The sequence below is a fragment of the Ambystoma mexicanum genome, chromosome 11 (genome assembly GCF_040938575.1).
Source record: "Ambystoma mexicanum isolate Mex_15411 chromosome 11, UKY_AmexF1_1, whole genome shotgun sequence".
Classification (NCBI taxonomy): Eukaryota; Metazoa; Chordata; class Amphibia; order Caudata; family Ambystomatidae; genus Ambystoma; species Ambystoma mexicanum.
In genome coordinates, this window is record NC_090934.1 from 783,119,746 (window position 1) to 783,139,607 (window position 19,862).

Sequence of the window (19,862 nt, forward strand, 5' to 3'; positions counted from 1 at the left end):
CGCCAAGGTCGGAATGGGGCGGTAAGTCCGCCAACCACCATGGCGTGAACGTAGTTTACGCCATGGTGGTAAAGTCACGGCCCAGGCGGTAACTTACCGCCTGGGTCGTAATGAGGCCCATTGTCAACTGCATACATCACAGGAGAAGGCTGAGCAGCAGAGGTGCGCCTGTCACTCACCCTAAACATTCAAACAGTGGAAACAAGAATGGCGGGCTGCTGCTGAAAGACCTTCATGCATCCTGTATGGTTTCACTTATGCTGCCACTGTAGTACCTTTGCCTGCTGTGTCGGCCATATTCAAACGTCCTCACCATTGCACATTAAACGGTGGGGTCACATGGCGCTGCCCTGCAGTGCGCATGACATTGTTGCCGTCATACTCATTGATCGACCCATCCTCACACAACTTTCTCCATCCCTGCGTGCCTATTGGATGATCTATTCATCCATAACACTCTTAGGCATGTATCTGTCCTTACATCCTCACATTATATTATGCCCTTAAACGTTCTTCCATGTTCAAAATCTTTCATTCATCCCTCTGGCACCATGTCCCTTAACATTCAACTAGACTCCTTATTCATTCACAGAAGATGCCTCACTCTCATTCATTCATTCATTCATTCATTCATTCATTCATCAATCCTCCCATTCACATGTATCCGTCCGCCCCTCCTGCACCCACTCTCCATACTCTGCTTGCCTCTAGACGTGTTCCCCCTCTACCTCATTCGTTGTTTGTGTGTTACCACATACAAAAGCCCAAACCGTGAGCTTTCTCTACACGTGTGCAGGCTTGTGGAGATGGTCTTTCGGGAATCACTCGTACTCACTTATACTGATTTATATAAGGGTCTTCTTGGCAGAACCTATATTTTGACATTCTCATGTCACAACAAAGGTAAAAATTTTGGGTACAGGCGTTTCGGTGACTTTTTCCCAAATGCAAAAGGTTCAATTTTCCACCTCTTACACACTTTACCTTTAAAAGGCTGCGTATCTAGTATTCGGTTGAGAGTAAAGAGTGTTTTTAGTACCACAATTGTTTGCAGGGGAAAGACTGTGAAGGCAGGTGGAATTGATGAGACCACCCACGTTTTCTGGGCTCCTGCGCACCTTCCCTGGTCGTCCGTCTTTCTTTTCAGGTCACCCAGGCTTCATTTCTTCCATCATGTTTTGGAGTGTTTTTTAAGGAAATTGGGCATACACTATATAAATGGAGCCCATGTTCCTTAAATAACAATACATTATTTGAAGGCATTCACACCTCGGATGGAGCCCGGACTGCAAATGGTGATAACCCCCACATTCGATAGTGGACCAGGCCTCTCCTGGCCCTGAGCCCCTCATTTCACTCGACCTTATTTTAGGCTCGGGCTGGCAGGTTGTTACCATCGCTGCCCATCCCTGAACGCGGGGATGATTGCTATTCGCACCCTGGGACTCCCTTAATGGTGTGCACCTTTAAAGTATGCTCTGCTATAATCAATGCAATGATGACTAAAACATGTCTGAGGGGGAGACATAAGGTATAGGACAGCACCTGCTGGAAAATAAGGGAAAACGTGACTACAGACAGGAAGAGCTCTTAGAAAACATTGCATGGTAATCCTTATAAAAGCAAGTGGACCGTCTTCCATCAAGAGGTTTCATTTATCTCTAATGAAGAGAATGCACTATAAAGTCAGCCTCCCCATGAGCCTACCAATGTAACGGGCAATTGTTGAGTATATGGAAGATTTCTTAAACAAATATGTATCCAAAATGTAAAATGTGATATATGTTCTTAATTTTTTTCTTCTATAGTTTGCATAGTTCTTGTTTTGAAGCCTAAGGAAACCCACACACTCTCAGCACTGACTTGCGGTTGTTCTCATTTCCTGATCTATTCTGCTGACTTATTTTTCCACTTAGGTCTCATCTTCTGTCCTGTCGGCAAGCAGAGCGGCTTCACGAGGGATGGTGTTGAGAGCCCCTTCCTCATGGACTTTGCAAAAGTAAATTCTGCCATGGCTAGGGTAAGTGCAGGCTACCACTTCCATCTTGCATATGTTTAAATGACGCGGGGAGCAGGAAATGCGCACAGCGTGGGGTGCAGCCGGACCCTGCCAGGTCTGTGCGCTTGCAAGGCTGTGCTGTGCTTCTGAGTCACGTGCGTTGGCAGGTGTTCAATCAGACCCGGGAGGGATGCCATCAAGTTTCCACCCATGCGAGACATGGCTACTGTAAAAGTGTGTCACACTTAGAATGTACATGGTTTAGAATTGTCAATTTCACATTCAGAAGCACTGGAATTGGCTGGCTTTGAAGCTGCAAGGGAATAGGACGTCTTCCAAGTTGTAGGGCTTGGCCACATTACATGCGCGTGAGCACAGACCGTGCTTTTCTTCCATAGTTGATACATACTTTTTGCAGGGAGCGACCTAAAAAACGTCTAGTCCACTCTGAAAACATTTCAAATGTCAAATGTAGGGTTAATACAGTCAATCCAAAGCAACTACTTCCCACACGTTCACCGGACTACAAATCAAATGTGTACTCTCACTACACTACTGCTTCTTAACGATCACTTTAACGGGGATATTACAATCATCTACCAAATATTTAAAGACACTAGTGCGGTGGAATGGTAGTTAGTGTGACTTAGGGTCTGATTTGCAGTTGGGTGAACTCATTTGGGCTGTTTGCAATAACATTAACGTTGGCATCACCACTGCGTGTACACTTTACTTTTCATGGGCTTGTTATTTATTTATTTATTTATTGTACATTTGTTAGGTGCTTATGCAGTTAGTCACTTTGGTTTCAAAGCGCTCTCAGGGCAACAGGGAGGCAACATGGGATTGAAAACAATAATGCAGTGGAGAATAATGACGAATCTGCATGCCTTGTGAGTGTTCAGAAGAGAGTGTTTGTGAAGCACATCTCTCATTTTTAAATGGTACAAGTTTCGCTTTCATGAAAGAATTTTCGGCTTTCTTAAGTACATTTTTGAAAATGATTCCATGAAAAATGAAACGTAAAAACAATAATCCTCCCATGAAAAAAGAAATGTGTGCCATGTACCCGAAATATGAGTACATATTGAAATATTTAAAATTAATTAACCCGCAATTGGGTTATTCGGCTGTTTTCTTTTTCTGTGCACTGCTCCCCCATGTATGTAATGAGATCTTGGAGCATTTCTTTGGGACAGCGGAAAAAAAACATTAACTAGACGTGAAATTTCAACGTTTCTGATACTGATCTGAAACTGAAAACCCCTGATGGAACTTCGCCCCATGTGGCATGCATACACTAATGTGCCATGATTAGAAGTTGGCCAGATTTGGTGAAGTGTGTGATTTAGGTGACCAAAGTGCAATGAATCCTCACAATCGTAAAACTGCAAAAAACACTCTGTTCCTTATGTTCAGCCGGCTTTCTGAATTTTGGACCAGAAACCTAGCGAGTAAAAGTTTTGTCCCCTGGCATGGTATTACCCAGAACGCTCTATTAACCCGCAGCTGTCCCGGCCATTCTATACTAGCGCTCTGAAGGATATGATCCCAGGTAACAAAGCTTTACGGGTTCAGAACAAAGTGCATTCTGAATGGTAGCATGCAGTAAATGGAGAGTACGCTCAGGATGCTCCATTCACCAGAGTTTGTGCTCTTTTTCCTTCCTCCGTTTCCTCTAGAATGCATCTAGAATGCAGCCATTGTGTTATCTGGTACAATTGACACCCCAAGAGTGGCGGACAGTATCTTATTAATCATGGAAGCCTGAAAAACCCACATAAAAACCTGGAAATAATGTTCTTGTTCCAGGCTAGTTGTAACCTCACAACTAACTGGTAACAAGAAAATGGCATCACAACAGCTCTGTAATCAGTTATTACACTTCAGTTGTAACATCAAAATGCCTTCTGCATGAGCCAGCACAGAGCAGAATTCTAGCTGTCACTGGAGCACTAAATTGAAGCAGTGACACGCTTTCCAAATTCCTTGACTGTAAAATAGTTTTCTCTGGCACTTTACAGCCATCAATGGAAAAGCATCTTTTTATGGTAGAATGTTTCATTTGTGCACTGCTGGAGTTAAACACGAGTGAGCAAGAATCTTCATGTTATTGCTTGTTTCAAAGTATAAAATGAAAACTTGTTTTCGATGCATTTTATTAAACTGCTTATACTATTTTTCTGCAACACATTAGGAGCTGCATATTAGCTTTTCCAAATCCATACAGATTCTGTATTGATTATATAGAATCATCCTTCTTTCATCTCTTCTGCGTTGGGAACAACAGCTACCACGGCGCTCCTGCAATCTCACACCCTCTGCCCGGACTACATCATCTCTGGCTCCCTGTTCGGGTACGGCTCTGTGTGGCACCATATGTGGCGTGCATCGCCCCATCACGCTGATTTGTTTTTAAAATAAATGAAACTAAGCATTCTTTCAACTGCAATGTTCTATCAACTGTGCCATGCGACACGCATCATTAAAAGTATTGAAATCCTTTTTTCACTGCCTGGGCCACTACGTTTTGCCCTCGCAAGATGGCCGCTCCTTTGCAGACCCTGTGAAGCACCCTGTGGCCTTGGCCTGCTCCCCTCCCTGTGGTTGGCTAGGCTACATTAGCCAATCACCTGAACTGGAAGGCGGGAGCTGGCCCTTACAGCTAAGGCTCGCAACAAAGGCCCTGTCTGTCCCTGTCAGTGCCGGTACATACCCCAGGACCTACTTCATGGCCCATCAATTCACATGCCGTTGCATTGGAGATTATTTTTCCACACACAATGCTCTGCTGGTTGGTTTCTTCTCGAGCCGCACCATCAGGTGATATTAGGGGCTTCCCCACCCCTTGGTTCCTTTCTCCGAGACCTATCAAGTCATCAACCCTGGAATGGCCCCTCACTCTATGGTGACTCTATTTTGCTGCTGTTACCTACTGTGACTCTCTCACCATCCACCGTAGTGCCTTGTTGCAACCCAGTTGCATCTCTAAGTTTTGTGCGTCCCGGACATCGTTTTAGCTTCGCCTATCTGCTGCCCTGAAAGTTTGTATTTCCTGTAAATCGTTCTGGCTCTGCTACTTTCCTGCCCCACCCATGTTTTGATAATGCCTGTCTGTTACATCCACTGCCCCCCACCCCTGTGCTATCCCAAGATGCCGCTCATACACACTCGGTGCTTCCTACATCTTCCACCGCTCTCACTTGGTCACACTAAGATGACCTGCCGGCATCAGCTCCACTGTCAGCCCATCAGCGTTACCCAACTCCTCCCAACCACACTTCCCATCTCCTCACGCTATCGCCTGACTGTGTTGGTTGCTTTAATGTTGTACCCCCTATTACTAGCTTGCCCCTTGAATGCTTCCTACCCACCTGCAACTGCTTACTTGATGTAGCACCCTGTACCATGAGGTGAGGCTTTCCAAATTGTGCACCCAAACTTATGTCGCTTTTTACCTACCTGTAACTGCATGTTTTGATGTAGACCCCGTAACATGAGGTGAGACTTTCCAAATTGTGCACCCAAACCTATATCGCTTTTTACCTACCTGTAACTGCATGCTTTGATGTAGAACCCCGTACCATGAGGTGAGACTTTCCAAATTGTGCACCCAAGCTTATGTCGCTTTTTACCTACCTGTAACTGCATGCTTTGATGTAGCACCCCGTACCTTGAGGTGAGGCCTTCCAAATTGTGCACCCAAATTTATGTCGCTTTTTACCTACCCGTAACTGCATGTTTCGATGTAACAGCCTGTACCATGAGGTGAGGCTTTCCAAATTGTGCACCCAAACTCATGTCACTTTTACCTACCTGTAACTGCATGTTTTCATGTAGCATCCTGTACCATGAGGTGAGACTTTCCAAATTGTGCACCCAAACATGTGTCGCGTTTTACCTACCTGTAACTGCATGTTTTCATGTAGCATCCTGTACCATGAGGTGAGACTTTCCAAATTGTGTACCTAAACATATGTCGCTTTTTACCTACCTGTAACTGCATGTTTTGATGTAGCACCCCGTACCATGAGGTGAGGCTCTCCTGTGCAAGCGTCCTGTAACCAATGTAAGCTACCTCTGCAAGCTATTACCTTTGAAAGCTAATCATGCAATTACTGTAACCTTCTACCTCTGTAAGTAACCACTGTAACCAACTTTCTTAAGCTAAAAGCACCTAGATGCCTCTGGGTTTTGTGCGCTTTACAAATGACAAATAAGTAAAAGAAATAAAATAGGGATCCAGAAATTGAAGATCTCTTACATTCAATTAAAAAAGAGGCCAGATATTAAAGGGGATGAGTGTGTGTATCCATGCATTATATGGAATAGAAATACTCCCTACCATACATAAAAAAGATATTACAAGTTACCTCTGAGTTCTCTGACCTTATAAAGGAACCCTGCCTTCGGCTTCATTCCTCTATTTGGTCACATAACTCCTCAGTGACTTGCAATATCCTTATAACGCACGGTAGGGGGCACTTTATCCCATAGATCATCTCTTTAGTAGTGTTCTCCTTTAACTGAACCGTACATTTTAAGCATTACTGACATAATCCAGGTATAAATTGGTGCATTCTGAAATATAGAATTGAAATGTACATGTATGGGGTAATTTCTGCAATGCATATTAAACGTCAAGCACACATTTTACATTTGATAGCTTTGTGTTCTGTGCCACGTTTCATATTGTGAGGAACATATTATCAAACAGCAAACCAAATTGCAGCTCTGAAAAGTGCCTCTGCACAAGTGTAATTCTGCCAGTCAAGCCAGGGAGGTATAGTGTGGTCCAAAAATAAAGGCCTCTCCCTTTGCCTCAGAAAACTAGAATATGGCAAATTCATAACAACAACAAAAGCCTTGTGGTTGCCTTAATGTCAAGCATTAAAAGGCTTACCTATGTCCCTCTGAAACTGCTCATCGTACGATACCTCTAACTAAAAACACAGGCAATGGCGTTCGTGATGAGCACTTTGGAAAGTGCCTTTCTGTTTTTTTTAGTTCAGTGATACAGGGACAGGCAAGAATCGTTACACAACCAATAGTGTGGACAATGCGGACCTGTTGATTACATCAGCTTCATCTGCAGGCATGTCCAGCATGGCTGAGGAGGGGCCGGAGCAGCTGGCAAAAGAGACATCACTTAGATGACTATAAAAGCAGAAGCTGCACGGAGGCAAATAATTCCCTAGAAACTAGGATCCATTGGAGGGAAAACCCCACGGTTTGCTTGAGAATATAGTTTACTGTACCCATGTATTTATAAAGTGTCAGCCTAGGTGGGAAGGAACGTAGTGCTGCACACATGGGATGCAGCTAGGGGGCTAAATGCAGGGTGCAAGAGTAGCAGATGAGCAGAGGGGCCGAGACGAGTAAAGGGAGCCGGGGAGGAGGGTAGCTGCAGAGAGGGTGAATATGACTGAGTGGAGCGAACGTCGATTAGCGAGAGGTTCTTGCTGAAGTGCAGGTTGGAGGGAGTGAGTCTCATCTACAGTGGCAACTTGGAAAAGGCCTGTTCCCTGTTTTTCTTTATTTTCTAACCTGGCAGGTTGTGTCTTCTGGTGGTGCTCAGGCCTCCAGAGATGGTGAGTGTCTTGGCCAGAGTGGTGTTTTGGTTGTGACTGCTTTGTAGAAGCATGACTGGAGGTGTAGCCACTGAAGCTCTCTGAGGATTGGCGAGCTGTGGTTGAATTTCATTGGTCCTGTGATGAGGCATGCTGCACTATGCAGGAGAGATTTCAGAGGGGCTAGCCTGGCATCTGAGATTCCTGTGTGTAGTGTGCAGTTGATAACCAGGGCTTGGAAAACTGTTCTGAAACTCAGGGCAGGAATGAATGGCTTGACTTTGCGTAGGTGTGCATGCTGGTACCATGGTGCCTGGGTCTCATTGGTGAAGTTTGTTTGGAATAAGAAGTCACGATTGATAGTACAGCTGAGAGATTTTGCACTGGGTGGGAATTGAAGTGTCAAACCTTTGAGGTTTATGTCAGTTCTAAACATTAGCAAGCGTGGGGTGGGGGGTTCCTAGGAGAATGAATTCAGTCTTTCTAGGAGTGAGCTTAAGGTAGGCACTTAGCATCCAGGCTTGGATGAGAGACAGACAATGCTTGAGTCGATGTATGTTGTTGGTGCAGTAGATCTGCAGTTAAATCTGTGCACCATCTATATATTGGTGTAACTTGTTGTTGGTGTCAGTGAAGAATTCCCCCAGAGGTCCCATGCAGAGGTTGAAGATGCCATGTGGATCTCTGCAGATTACTGGACAGTGATGGTATCTTTTGGAGCACTTCTGGATGAGTTGGTGTTGGAGAGGTATGGGGCGAACCATTGCAGGGCTGTTCTGTTGAAGCCCTGTCCATGGCAAGGATGTTGAAAAGGGCTTGTTGGTCAGTGGTATGAAAGGCAGCAAAGAGGTTGAGGAGGAGAAGTAAGCAGGAGTAACCTTTTTTACAGGATGTGTAGAGCGTCATTGATATCTTGGATGGTGGCCGTCTCAGTGTTGCATTGGGGTCAGAAATCAGATGGGTAATTCTGTAGAGGATTGGTCTGAGTGCTCTTTTCATGCAAGTGGATAGCACAGTCTCACAGTGCTGAGGAAGGGTAGGTGTGTGATGCTGCACCAGCTGCACAGGTCATCTGCGTTCTGTGTGAATTTCCTCAGTGCAGAGTCCCTTTTCCCAGGGCATCTGGGAAGGTGCTGTGTGTGAGGGATATATTGATTTTGGGAAGTGGTTAGAATGCTTCACCTTTAATACCCTTCAGGAGGGGAGCATGTCAGGTTTTGCAGGGGATAGGGTTGAGGGCTGCAAGAGTGTTGTTTGGTGTTGGATGAGAGGATGAAAGAGTTCCCATGCTTACTGCAGCCCCAGTTCTAGAGGAAAGAAGGCAGCAGTGAAAAGAGAGAAAACAGAGCAACCATACACACTAGTAGCAGGACATTACCATGGGTCACAGGAGGTCTTCTCCGTTTGCCCCAGTGGACTGCTCTATAAAAGGCAAGAGAAATGTTAGAAGGCAGAAAGTGGCTTTTATTGTGGAGGACATCTTTCTGGGTGAGGAAGAATGAACCAGGCCAGTGACTTGGAGGCGAGGCAACACTGGAACTGTGGTGAGTTCTGAAAATCCCGGATAGCTGAGAATCAGTGAGGCTCGGGTGTAGACATGGATCGTTTCCTGAAGCAAGAAAGAGGACCACCTCAGAAGAAAGATATATGCAGAGCCCCTAAGAAGACAGATGTTGCCCTAAAAACACACTATAACCCCAAAGGCTCCAATCAGTGAGCCCACCTGGCTTCTTCAGAGGGAGATTGACCTTCACCCCAGAAATTGGGAATAGATGACTCGTGATTCCTTGCCAAGGAAAACTTGAAGTAGTTTCAAAGTCTTGGTAGAATACTTTACCCTGAAAACAAAAACACAACTAGGGAGAAAGGTAGAGGTAAATCATGTATAGTGGATGCAAATGTGAAACAAACACCTCATCAGCCCAGATATGCAAGGAAAAGTGAAAACATGGTGCCTAATGTGAAAAAATACTAAAACCATAATAACAACTACATGTATCAACATATGGGACCCCGTGTGCATTTATGTTTAAAGGCCAGGTGGGGTTTGCCATTCCACATGAGACGTATCTAAGAATTAAAGGATGAAAAGAAGGCCTTGGCTGGCACCCAAAGCAGGCGTGGCGAGAAACCAGAAAGCCCAGAGTCTCTCAGTTAATGTTTTCTTTTAATGAAAGTTTATCGTAAATATGCAATCTCCAAATGAAGGGCTTCCCATTGGTCCTGCAGATGCTTTGGGCCACCTTCAGCTATTGCTATCAGTCATACACGCATCTCCCTCTTTAGGGAGCTCTCGGGCTCCCCATATAATGGAGTCTTAAGTTAAGAGAAGCACAGATTATCATTCATCTTTTTTTGTACCAAGAGCAAACCATCATGCTTGCACCAGTTGCACCATGACATAAACACATATAAACATGTACCAAAATAAATAATAGTATAAATGCACCATGATGTGTCTCACTCCTTTGTTATTGCCTGTAAACACGTACATTACATTTATATAACAGTGCCCCCAATCTTTTGTTTCGACTGTTACGGAGTGGGTGAAATGCGTATTACAGTATTCTGATTTAGTCCTCCAGATGTCAATGCAAATTGCTTCTGTCATGCGCGTGTGGCCCTCATTGTGGCCTGGCAGGGACTTTGGTTAGTGCGTAGTCACAAGCTAGGCTTGGGGCTGAGGCCTGAGTGGCGGTGGGAAGTACTCGTTCCACTTGGGAGTCTGCATCTGGTTGGCAACTAGGATTTAGTTACAGATACAGAGTAGGTTTCATTGCAATTCTATTATGCCAGCCATTTTTGGTTTTAGCGCATTTGGTGGTTCTTGCGCCACCACACGGCCAAAACCATTAGTATGGGTAAGAGAAAAGGGAGTTTGTTGGCAGAGAATGCCAGGCTAGGGCAACTGGAAAAGCTTTGCAATGCATCGACCAAAATACTATTTGTTCATTTCAGATGCCGTCATGGGTTGGTTCACAATATGTGTGCCAATCATCAGTATTGTAATGAGTCACGGTTGCAACGTTCATACACGTAGTGATCAAAATAATCAGTCCTTGCTTGCCTTGGGGGCCTAGCTAATCAGCTCATCAAGAACGCTGATGTCATAACACTGATGGCGACCCCTGGCAGACTCTGGAACACCAGCAGAGGCTCCATTAAGAATACACAAGAAAATGGCCGCTGGCCAAGTCGCACCCTGCTTTCATAGGCAAATATGATAACTTCCCGAGAGAGTAGTAGCCACCCTCCACTGTATTCTCTTTTTGGGAACAACACTTTCAGCAAGACGACCCCTCCTTACTGAGTTTGATAATGGCTCGCAGCCATTTAGCTGCACCTAGAATCCTCCCACCGAATGAAATGCTAATTATGCTATTTTGGGAAATAGTGGAAAGGGCCAATGGTAGTACCCCGGGAGGGTGGTCGGCAGCATATCCTCAGGTGACTGTCCGGTGTCTGCTGTGAGTCCACTGTGCGGATATACTCGAAGCACAAGCACGGTGGCACCATGCAGATTAGAAAAACCAGCCCCTCGGACCCAGTGCAGGGAGCCCCAACAGCGCCTCCTAGCAGTGGGGGGCACATGCTCACTTCCTACTTCATAGACAGCATCCTGGGCAGGAGAACGGACCAAGAGGGGAGGCAACAAAAAGGCCACAGGGGCAAGGGCTGCTACACTTGCGGGATAAGTGCAAGGCTCGGACTGGCCTAAAGGGCAGTAGGGCAATGCCCGAACAAAAAGCGCAAAATGCCAGTCTGGGCCAGTTTGATGAGTTACTTCACTATGCGGCTAGTAGTTTTGATCATTGTTGCTGAATAATTATTCTTTAAATTGCACACTTTGAATCACATTTTTTTAAACTCCCCTTGGGTACTATACTATTCAAACAGTCTGTTACAAAAGGAGTGAATTGCCATTTGCAACGCTTCAGGGTGTGCTGCTGCGGCCGCTGCAGTATGGCTGCTTGCAGCTGGATGTGTTGCAAGGTGACTGCTGCAGTGTCAGTGTCTGCAGCCAGAGACATGTGGCAGCCTGTGGCTAGACTGCTGTGTGAGTGAAACAAAGGGACACACAGTGCCTTCACTTCTCCTCGCACAACACAGACGTGTGACTTCTACACAAACAAGCAAAATAAGAGGCATATCACTGTGGGTGTGCTCCAGTATAGAGCGCTTTGTATAGCATGTTTTGTGGTCCTCTTTGATGCATTGTTGTTTTGGAAATCTCGCACATTGTTCAATAAAAAAGAGTGCCCACGGCAACATAACAACTGCCCCTATGTCGGCAGTCAGCTTCCTTATGATATGGCGTAGGGCAATGTATGTCTTTCAATTGGGCTTTGCAGAGCCCATCACAATCGGCATTTCGGGGCGTCAACTCCCTCTGGCCTCTTCAGTATCTTATAGCTGTGGTTTCTGGACATTAGCGCCTTGCTGATTAACGAATTTTCAGGGGATGTTTGGTGTTTCAGCTACATGCTGGCTGGGTGTCTCTTGGTAATCAGCAGTTATTAACCCTTTAGCTGTATTTCTTTGTGTCTTTTGTAATGTATTCACCCACGGGTGCCGCAGGCTGTTGTTCTCCGGTCTGAGCAGGTGGGTCCCAACCATCATGTTGAAATGGGCCCCACACATCTTCAGCCGTCCCTGTTGGTGATACTGACATTTTGGGGCAAGCCTAGATTTTTGTGTTGTTGTCCTACAGGTCTGTGTGAGTGAGAAGCAGTCAATTGCCCGGGGGCTGCCATTGGCAGGATCCACAGTTCCAAACAAGAGAAACCGGTCACGAGGCATCATGAGGCACGTTTGATTTTTAGCTTTTAGGTGGCGCCACCTATAAGCCGGAACTATGCCATTAGAGTCAGAGACTCAGCACTACAGGTGCCCAGAGTGAGTCAACAACATTTGACAGCCCCTGTCTCCTCCTGCAACGGGGAGAAGTGACGGTGCCAAATTAAATAGAGCACTGCTGCAAAAACTACCAGTGGCACAGTATTTAGTTAAGTGATTAACTCTTTGCTCCCATGCAGGAGCGGGGAGTTAATAGCTTCAATACATCTGTGCCTGTCAAACCAGCATGGAGCTGCCTTTCAAAGGCTGTCCCATGCTGGTTTGACAGCCGCGCTCTATTCTGATAAAATGCACCCCGCTCTCGGCGAGAGCGGGCGCATTTCGGATCATTGGGGCGCTTGCCACGCCTTCACCCACCGAATCATGTAGGGAGAAATGACATATAAGGAGGGATACAAAGATTGTAAGTGTTATTTGGTAATTTACACGCCAATTAACTGGCCATGGCCATGTTAATCCCTAGGTCCTGTTAAAACACCCGTAGACAAATCCAACAGTTTTGACCTGTGCAAATATTAGCCATTTGGTAGTCACTGCTATTAGATGCCCCAGGGGTGTTGCTAGGTCTGGAAAAGACCCGCAGCTATGCTGATGTTGGAACTGTCAGGACTCTGGGTTAGCTAGCTTTTTGGCTGTAGCTCCTAGGATTCTATCCGGGGCTACAACCAAAAGACCAGGGGCTATAGCCCCCTTAGCCCCCCCCCTAGCTCCATGTGTACCGGTGCTCAGGGGGCCGCATGGTCTTTGCTGCGATGTTCAGTGAAGTCTGAACCCAAGGACGTTTTTCTGCCTTCTGCCGTCCCTCCAGGAAGTGGAGACAACCCTGCATATCAACTATTCTGTATTAGAGTAACAAAAACTGAAAAGGGAATAGCAGAATCTGATTGGTTGTCAATCAGTATGAGGTGCTTTACAGTATGGCGGTGCATAACAATATTAACAAGGGGGGGGGGTCCTGGGAGTCCCTCTGCCAGACATTAGTCCTGGTTACGAGAGACTTACCCAGAGTCTTTAGCTCACTATCTTTCACAGAGAAGAAATATCCCAAACATATCAGTCTTAGCCCTGCCCTGGGGCAGTCCAGCACCGAAATGCTAGGCAATTCTCCTCTGAACAAGAGTACCAACAGCAACACCAGACACGAGTTTCGGTCTGGTTGGACCTCATCAGTAGGGTGAAGCTGTGTCTTTCTAAGAATAGTGAGCAAGGGGTCCATGTCTGGATTCCCCTAGTAACTTAGGGTGAGACCCAAAGTTACTTAAATATGCAAATTACCAAGGAAGGGTCCTGGGAGTCCCTCTGCCAGACATTATTCCTGGTTACGAGAGACTTACCCAGAGTCTTTAGCTCACTATCTTTCACAGAGAAGAAATATCCCAGACATATCAGTCTTTGTCCTGCCCTGGGGCAGTCCAGCACCGAAATGCTAGGCAATTCTCCTCTGAACAAGAGTACCAACAGAAACCCCAGACACGTGTTTCGGTCTGGTTGGACCTCATCAGTAGGGTGGATCTGTGCCTCTCTAAGAATAGTGAGCAAGGGGTCCACGTCTGGATTCCCCTAGTAACTTAGGGTGAGACCCAAAGTTACTTAAATATGCAGATTTAACAAGGGGGGTCCTGGGAGTCCCTCTGCCAGACATTAGTCCTGGTTACGAGAGACTTACCCAGAGTCTTTAGCTCACTATCTTTCACAGAGAAGAAATATCCCAAACATATCAGTCTTTGTCCTGCCCTGGGGCAGTCCAGCACCGAAATGCGAGGCAATTCTCCTCTGAACAAGAGTACCAACAGAAAACCCAGACACGTGTTTCGGTCTGGTTGGACCTCATCAGTAGGGTGGATCTGTGTCTCTCTAAGAATAGTGAGCAAGGGGTCCACGTCTGGATTCCCCTAGTAACTTAGGGTGAGACCCAAAGTTACTTAAATATGCAGATTTAACAAGGGGGGTCCTGGGAGTCCCTCTGCCAGACATTAGTCCTGGTTACGAGAGACTTACCCAGAGTCTTTAGCTCACTATCTTTCACAGAGAAGAAATATCCCAGACATATCAGTCTTTGTCCTGCCCTGGGGCAGTCCAGCACCGAAATGCTAGGCAATTCTCCTCTGAACAAGAGTACCAACAGCAACAACATACGTGGATTTTGGGTGATAGGAAAACATAAAATTAGAGATTGGAGTATGCTGTAATATAGAAGGTCATTGTCTTGGTCTCAGTTACTCTAATGGAAAAATATACCAAGGAGCCATGCCACTACTCGGCTCTAGACAAAACTGGCATTCAAGGAAAAAACAGGAAACAGACCTTCTCTGGCCATGCCTTGGCCTGCTGGAACACTGGGCTGCTGGAAATCCACACTGCACCAAAGCTCTTGCCGTTCAGGAAGGAACTCATTAGCTTACTCCCTAAGTGCCACCTACTCTACTTGCATGTCAGCTTCACATTCCACCACCATGGTACATCAGCCATCCCTTGCCATCTATTTCAAACCCCTCTTACCTCACATGCTACCCCTCATTGGCATGGACAGCGATCCATGACTTCCTACCTAGTTTTGCCTTATATCAAACCCAAAATACAAAGTGAAAAGAGGTACGCCGTATGTTGTAAGGCAATTAACATGATTGTTTTGACAACATTCCAATATTTATTTCGCCCATTGCCTATTCATGTACATACATGATATCTTTAGAAAGTTACATTCACCCACTGGCAATTTTAATTGAATTCACCACTAATCCAGACAAATGCAATGTAAGTTCCAGGTGACGCTAATGTTGGGGGGTTGAGCTGTTCCAGATCTCCCTATTAGTGGGCTCTGTTTGGAATGTGAATAGCTGCATTGCTTTCCCCTAGCCCACATTCAACTGTCTATGCCCAGAAGTACTGGTAGGGACTGGACTCAATATTATTACTCGCTTCAGCCTCCACCCTTCTGAAATACCTTTCCCTCACACGTAAGCCAGTGTTGCTATGTTATTCGCCCATGATCACTCTCAAAAACCTATCTGTCCTGTCCAAGAATGGAGGCAAGTATGTGCAGCAGTGCTGCATATGTCAATGGTGCAATATACAGGCTCTGTACTAAGTACGGGATGTTTCTGAGCAAGGGAACCTATGACATGGATGTTGATGTAGAGACCACACTGCCTCCACACCAGGAACCTCACTATCAGGGCCCAATGTACACATGCCCGAAGGCACTAAAATGACTGACATCAACGACTGATGTTACTGCTTCCTTCTATCAATACAACCCACGCTGCATGGAATGGGCACTTCCACGACATGTGAACGTCTGACACAATAGCAAGCCACAAAACAGACAAAAGTCGTGCATTTGTCACGCAAAGGGCAGACGTATAGGCTAAAGCGAAGCAAGCACCAAACAACACAATCCATCCTGAAAGCAACACATACACATGCTGCCCCATTGGGTGACCGTGATTCTTCTCCACAGTTGCACCCCACATTGACGGAAAGCACAGCGCAACCCCTACTGTTGACGTTCCAAGCACCCCCTAACCCATACGATCCTCAGTGTTCATTCACTGCCTTGCCCCTACCCTACCTTCATCATCAGCCAACTAGCCCGAGGTACGAGCTTCTTCCCCTTTCAAACACGGACTAATCATTGCGAATGACTTCCCATCACCTGCCATTCTGTTTTATTTATTTGCTATGTATTTATTATTTATTTATTGTGATATGGTTTTAAATTAAAGCCTTACATAGTAAATACTTTCACATGGTAGCAAAATCACAAAATAAAAAAAATGTACATCATTATCCTAACGTTACAAAATAGTAATACCATGAACTACACATATAGACAGTAAGGTACAATGCACATTTCCAACAGTTCATACATTTTTATTTTTAAAACCCACTCAGTGCACGTATTAAAGAAATATGATTTCATTCCATCAGTCTAATTCAAAGTCACTTTCCTGAATGAATACGTTTAAAATCACCAACTCACCAAATCTTTCAAAGCACATCAACCTTAAATTCATGGATCCGGGACAATCAATTACAAGGTGTTTCAGTGTTTCATAAGCATCAACTGCAACTGCCCTGCACAACCTACAGATTCTCTCCTCCTTTGAAAGGGCCACTCTTGGCCCTAGACATTCTAAGGTGGGCACTACATTGATTTTGAATTGCATGTACGTGTTCCTTGAAGATGGAAAAAGGTTCATATATCTGGAGAGGTTACCCCTTTTCCTAAAGAAGTTTGAATAATGAAACTGTAAGGAATATGTCCTAGGTTTTTGAATCGTTAGCCTCCATTCTCTCACGTAGAGCTTTCTCTTAGACGCTAGTGCATTGTCAATTAGTTCCCTTGCGCCTGATCCAATTTGAAATAGGAGGCTTTCCTGTGTCTCTGCAAAGCACATTAGGGAGGGAATAGTTTGATTGTCAATGGACTTTTTTTAAATCACGGAACAGTGAATCCAGTTGAGGGGAGACCAGTGTGCTTTAGCACCTGGAGCTTTCCAAGTGCCGAATGAGATTACCAAATAAATTATCTCAGGCCCAAATAACCGGACAGACTCACAGAACATGGCAAAATACTACTTTATAATCAGTTCAATAAAGTAGGGAAACCTGACAAACAAATATGTTGTAGCTCAGACAATATTAACACATTTCAGTTACACAAAACTTTTTATACCTCAATGTATGTCAGCTATGACGTCATCCTATGTGGCAAAAACATAAAAACGAATGGGTGGAGAGATAGGTTCAGGAAACATATATACCTATAGTTTATATAAGTGTTAGTATCATCATTGGCTGCCCCTTATCTGGTAGGCACGCCTTGACCAACCTCTAACTTGAAAGCAAGCGTCCCCAAAAGGCATTACCCTCCCCACAATGAGAGGCAAGAAAGGACACACCCCAGGAGGGCATCAACCCAAGCCCAAGTGCCGGTGAAAGTAAAAGGTTTTTTATCTAGTCAAATAGGGCATGCAAAGGACTCTGCAAGCTCTGAGAGCGCTCTGTATGACAATAGCAAAGACAGTCTTATTTATTATTAAACCACGTCACAAGTCCTACACACTATAGGGGGCACATAGTCTTGGGGACTGGGTGCCGTCGACTAACTATAGGCGCAGCAGTGATAAGCAGCTCCAGGATTGGTGGACATCAGCGTGGTGCCAACGTGGGGCGGATGGGTCAGCTGGGCTCGTCGGGGTGGGGCTGCCAGGCCAGGCGCGGTCAGTGTCGTTGATAGATGGTTGCCCTAACATTCTGCCCTTGTGGCTGCACACACAAACACTCATCCGTTTAGATGATTCCAGTTGTCCTGTAAATCCTGCAATATGTTACTCTAAGGGATAATAGGATACTGGAGAAACACATGCAATGTGAAGCTTTGCCAATACATCAGGGCACTGTTACTTCTGACCTGTTGACCGGGTGTCATAAACTTTGGTGTCTGGTCTAAGGGCATGAGGTGAGCTGCCCTGTCATTCGGGTCTTGTTAGATGTAGTGAAGAATTACTTTATGATATGTTAGTCCAGGGTTGAATATCTATTCTCCAAGGCCCATTAACTTGGGGTGAGCTGGAGTACTACTGGATCAGTGAAGGTGCACCTTTGGCCCCTTGAGGCGGTGGGGTTTAGGACCAGGTTGTAAATAATTCATTCGGCCGACCATGGCGGCCTCAGATTTTGGGGAGGTGAATACTTGAAGCGGGTCCAACGGAATGAGGGGAGGTGAGGCTGTGCTGCCCGCGCACCAGCTAGTCCTGGCGGACCTTGGCGGGAGGAGGGGGAGATGGCCTTGTGTGTGTGAGCAATTCTCTGTACCTGGGCTGCACACTATGCAGAACGAGGAGACGGTTAATAAAGTTAGTAATATTAGAGTGATTACACATTTCTAATGTCTATACATTCATGTACTATTTCATATACGACTATGAAAGTTTGGCAGTGTTTCATACATCACTGAACATCGGATGACTACATTTTAGCAATCACACAGGGTAGCAGTTGGATAACACATGAGGTAGCATTAGGTTTGGTGGTGTACTCAGGAGCATAGAAGCAATACGTTCAGAGGTGATAGTACATTTACATTCTTGTTCATGCATTTAAACGTGTCCCACTGTACGACACACACATATTCTCGGTAATGCTTTTTCCGCCTTCCTTTGTACTTAGCAGCATTCGTTAGTTAGCACTAGGTGGGCTGTATCAAGCTCTTTCATTGAGTCTTCTAGGCACATGGTATTTTACACGGGCTGAGGTCATTCTTACTTTACCAATACTTATGAACTTTTATCCCTTCCCCAACACAGGTGTTTATAATTAACATAGCAACCCTATGAATCATTAGGCTTTGGTGTGTGGTTGACACTTCATTTGTGGAACATCGACAGGGGTTTATACGAGGAGGGTATTGACACCATATATTTTACATGTTAGGAGTTAGATGCGGGGTCGAGGCCTGTTCTATTAGGATGGTTTTTTGTTATTTTCCAGACTTGAACCGCGAGTCAGGTCACTTCAGGGACAGTGATGTACTGCGGAAGGTAAATGATACAGTGTTTGTTCTGATACTTGTTTGTGTCTGGTTGCTCGTGAGAACAGGCCTTCAGTGGGTCTACCCTGGAGTGGAGGTGCCGGGGGAGGACATGGCTCCCTGTGCACAGTGAGTGGGGGCCAAGCTGCAGCATCCGCAGGCAGGCTGTCTCATTGGGGTTCAGGTCGCTATTATCTAAAATGGAGTCGTGATGCTCCCAAAATGCAGTCCATGGTCTGTTACAGTACAACTTGATTGGCCCTGTGTGTCGATCAGCAGCCACCCCGTTACCTGGGCACCGGTAACAGGGGGGCCCCTGACGAGGCACGAACCTCACGTAGGTGGGGCATGTCGGGGAGGGGGTCTCATGGACCTATCCTCTCATACATTTCCCCCCTTTCGTTACTTAAGTAACGAATACTGTAACTCGCCCAACCTCTGACGCTCTTTTTCATTTGCAAAAGCCTAGTCCCATGCCGGTGTACCTTTTAGTGTCATCCAGGCTCTACACACCCCACTCGGGCTCTCCCCCCTCCTAGCATATTCATCTGGTGTGCAGGTCATGTATATACATCCCTCATTTCCTTCCAAGTCCACCCATACTTCTGTATACCACTCCCGTACTTGGGGATCCTTTATTGTGGTGTGATATAACCTATCTACTATGTCCCCATCATAATATAAAGGCACCATTCTATACTTTGGTTCAGGGTCCTCATCTGTTTGTACTTGAGCTTCTTGCATGATCTGTGTGACTCCTCTAGTGTTGCCCATTGTCACCATCATCATTGCGCCATTAGGCACTGCATTTGCGCAACATCGAAGACCCAGCTGGCACACGCAAAAAAATCAAAAGTAAAAATTCCACGACAGGCATCAGCATTTTGACCGTCAATCCAAG

At 45.6% G+C, this 19,862-nt stretch overlaps 1 protein-coding gene across 1 annotated transcript in view; it reads left to right on the forward strand.

Moving 5' to 3' along the window:
- The first annotated feature begins 1,931 nt into the window (after positions 1-1,931).
- Positions 1,932-19,862, forward strand: part of TRIM66 (tripartite motif containing 66) — a 482,967-nt gene continuing 465,036 nt past the window's right edge. Inside the window, exon 1 of the mRNA XM_069623711.1 lies at positions 1,932-2,020. Within this exon, the coding sequence (XP_069479812.1) occupies positions 1,985-2,020 (36 nt within the window). The 5' untranslated portion in view covers positions 1,932-1,984. The remainder of the gene's footprint in view (positions 2,021-19,862) is intronic.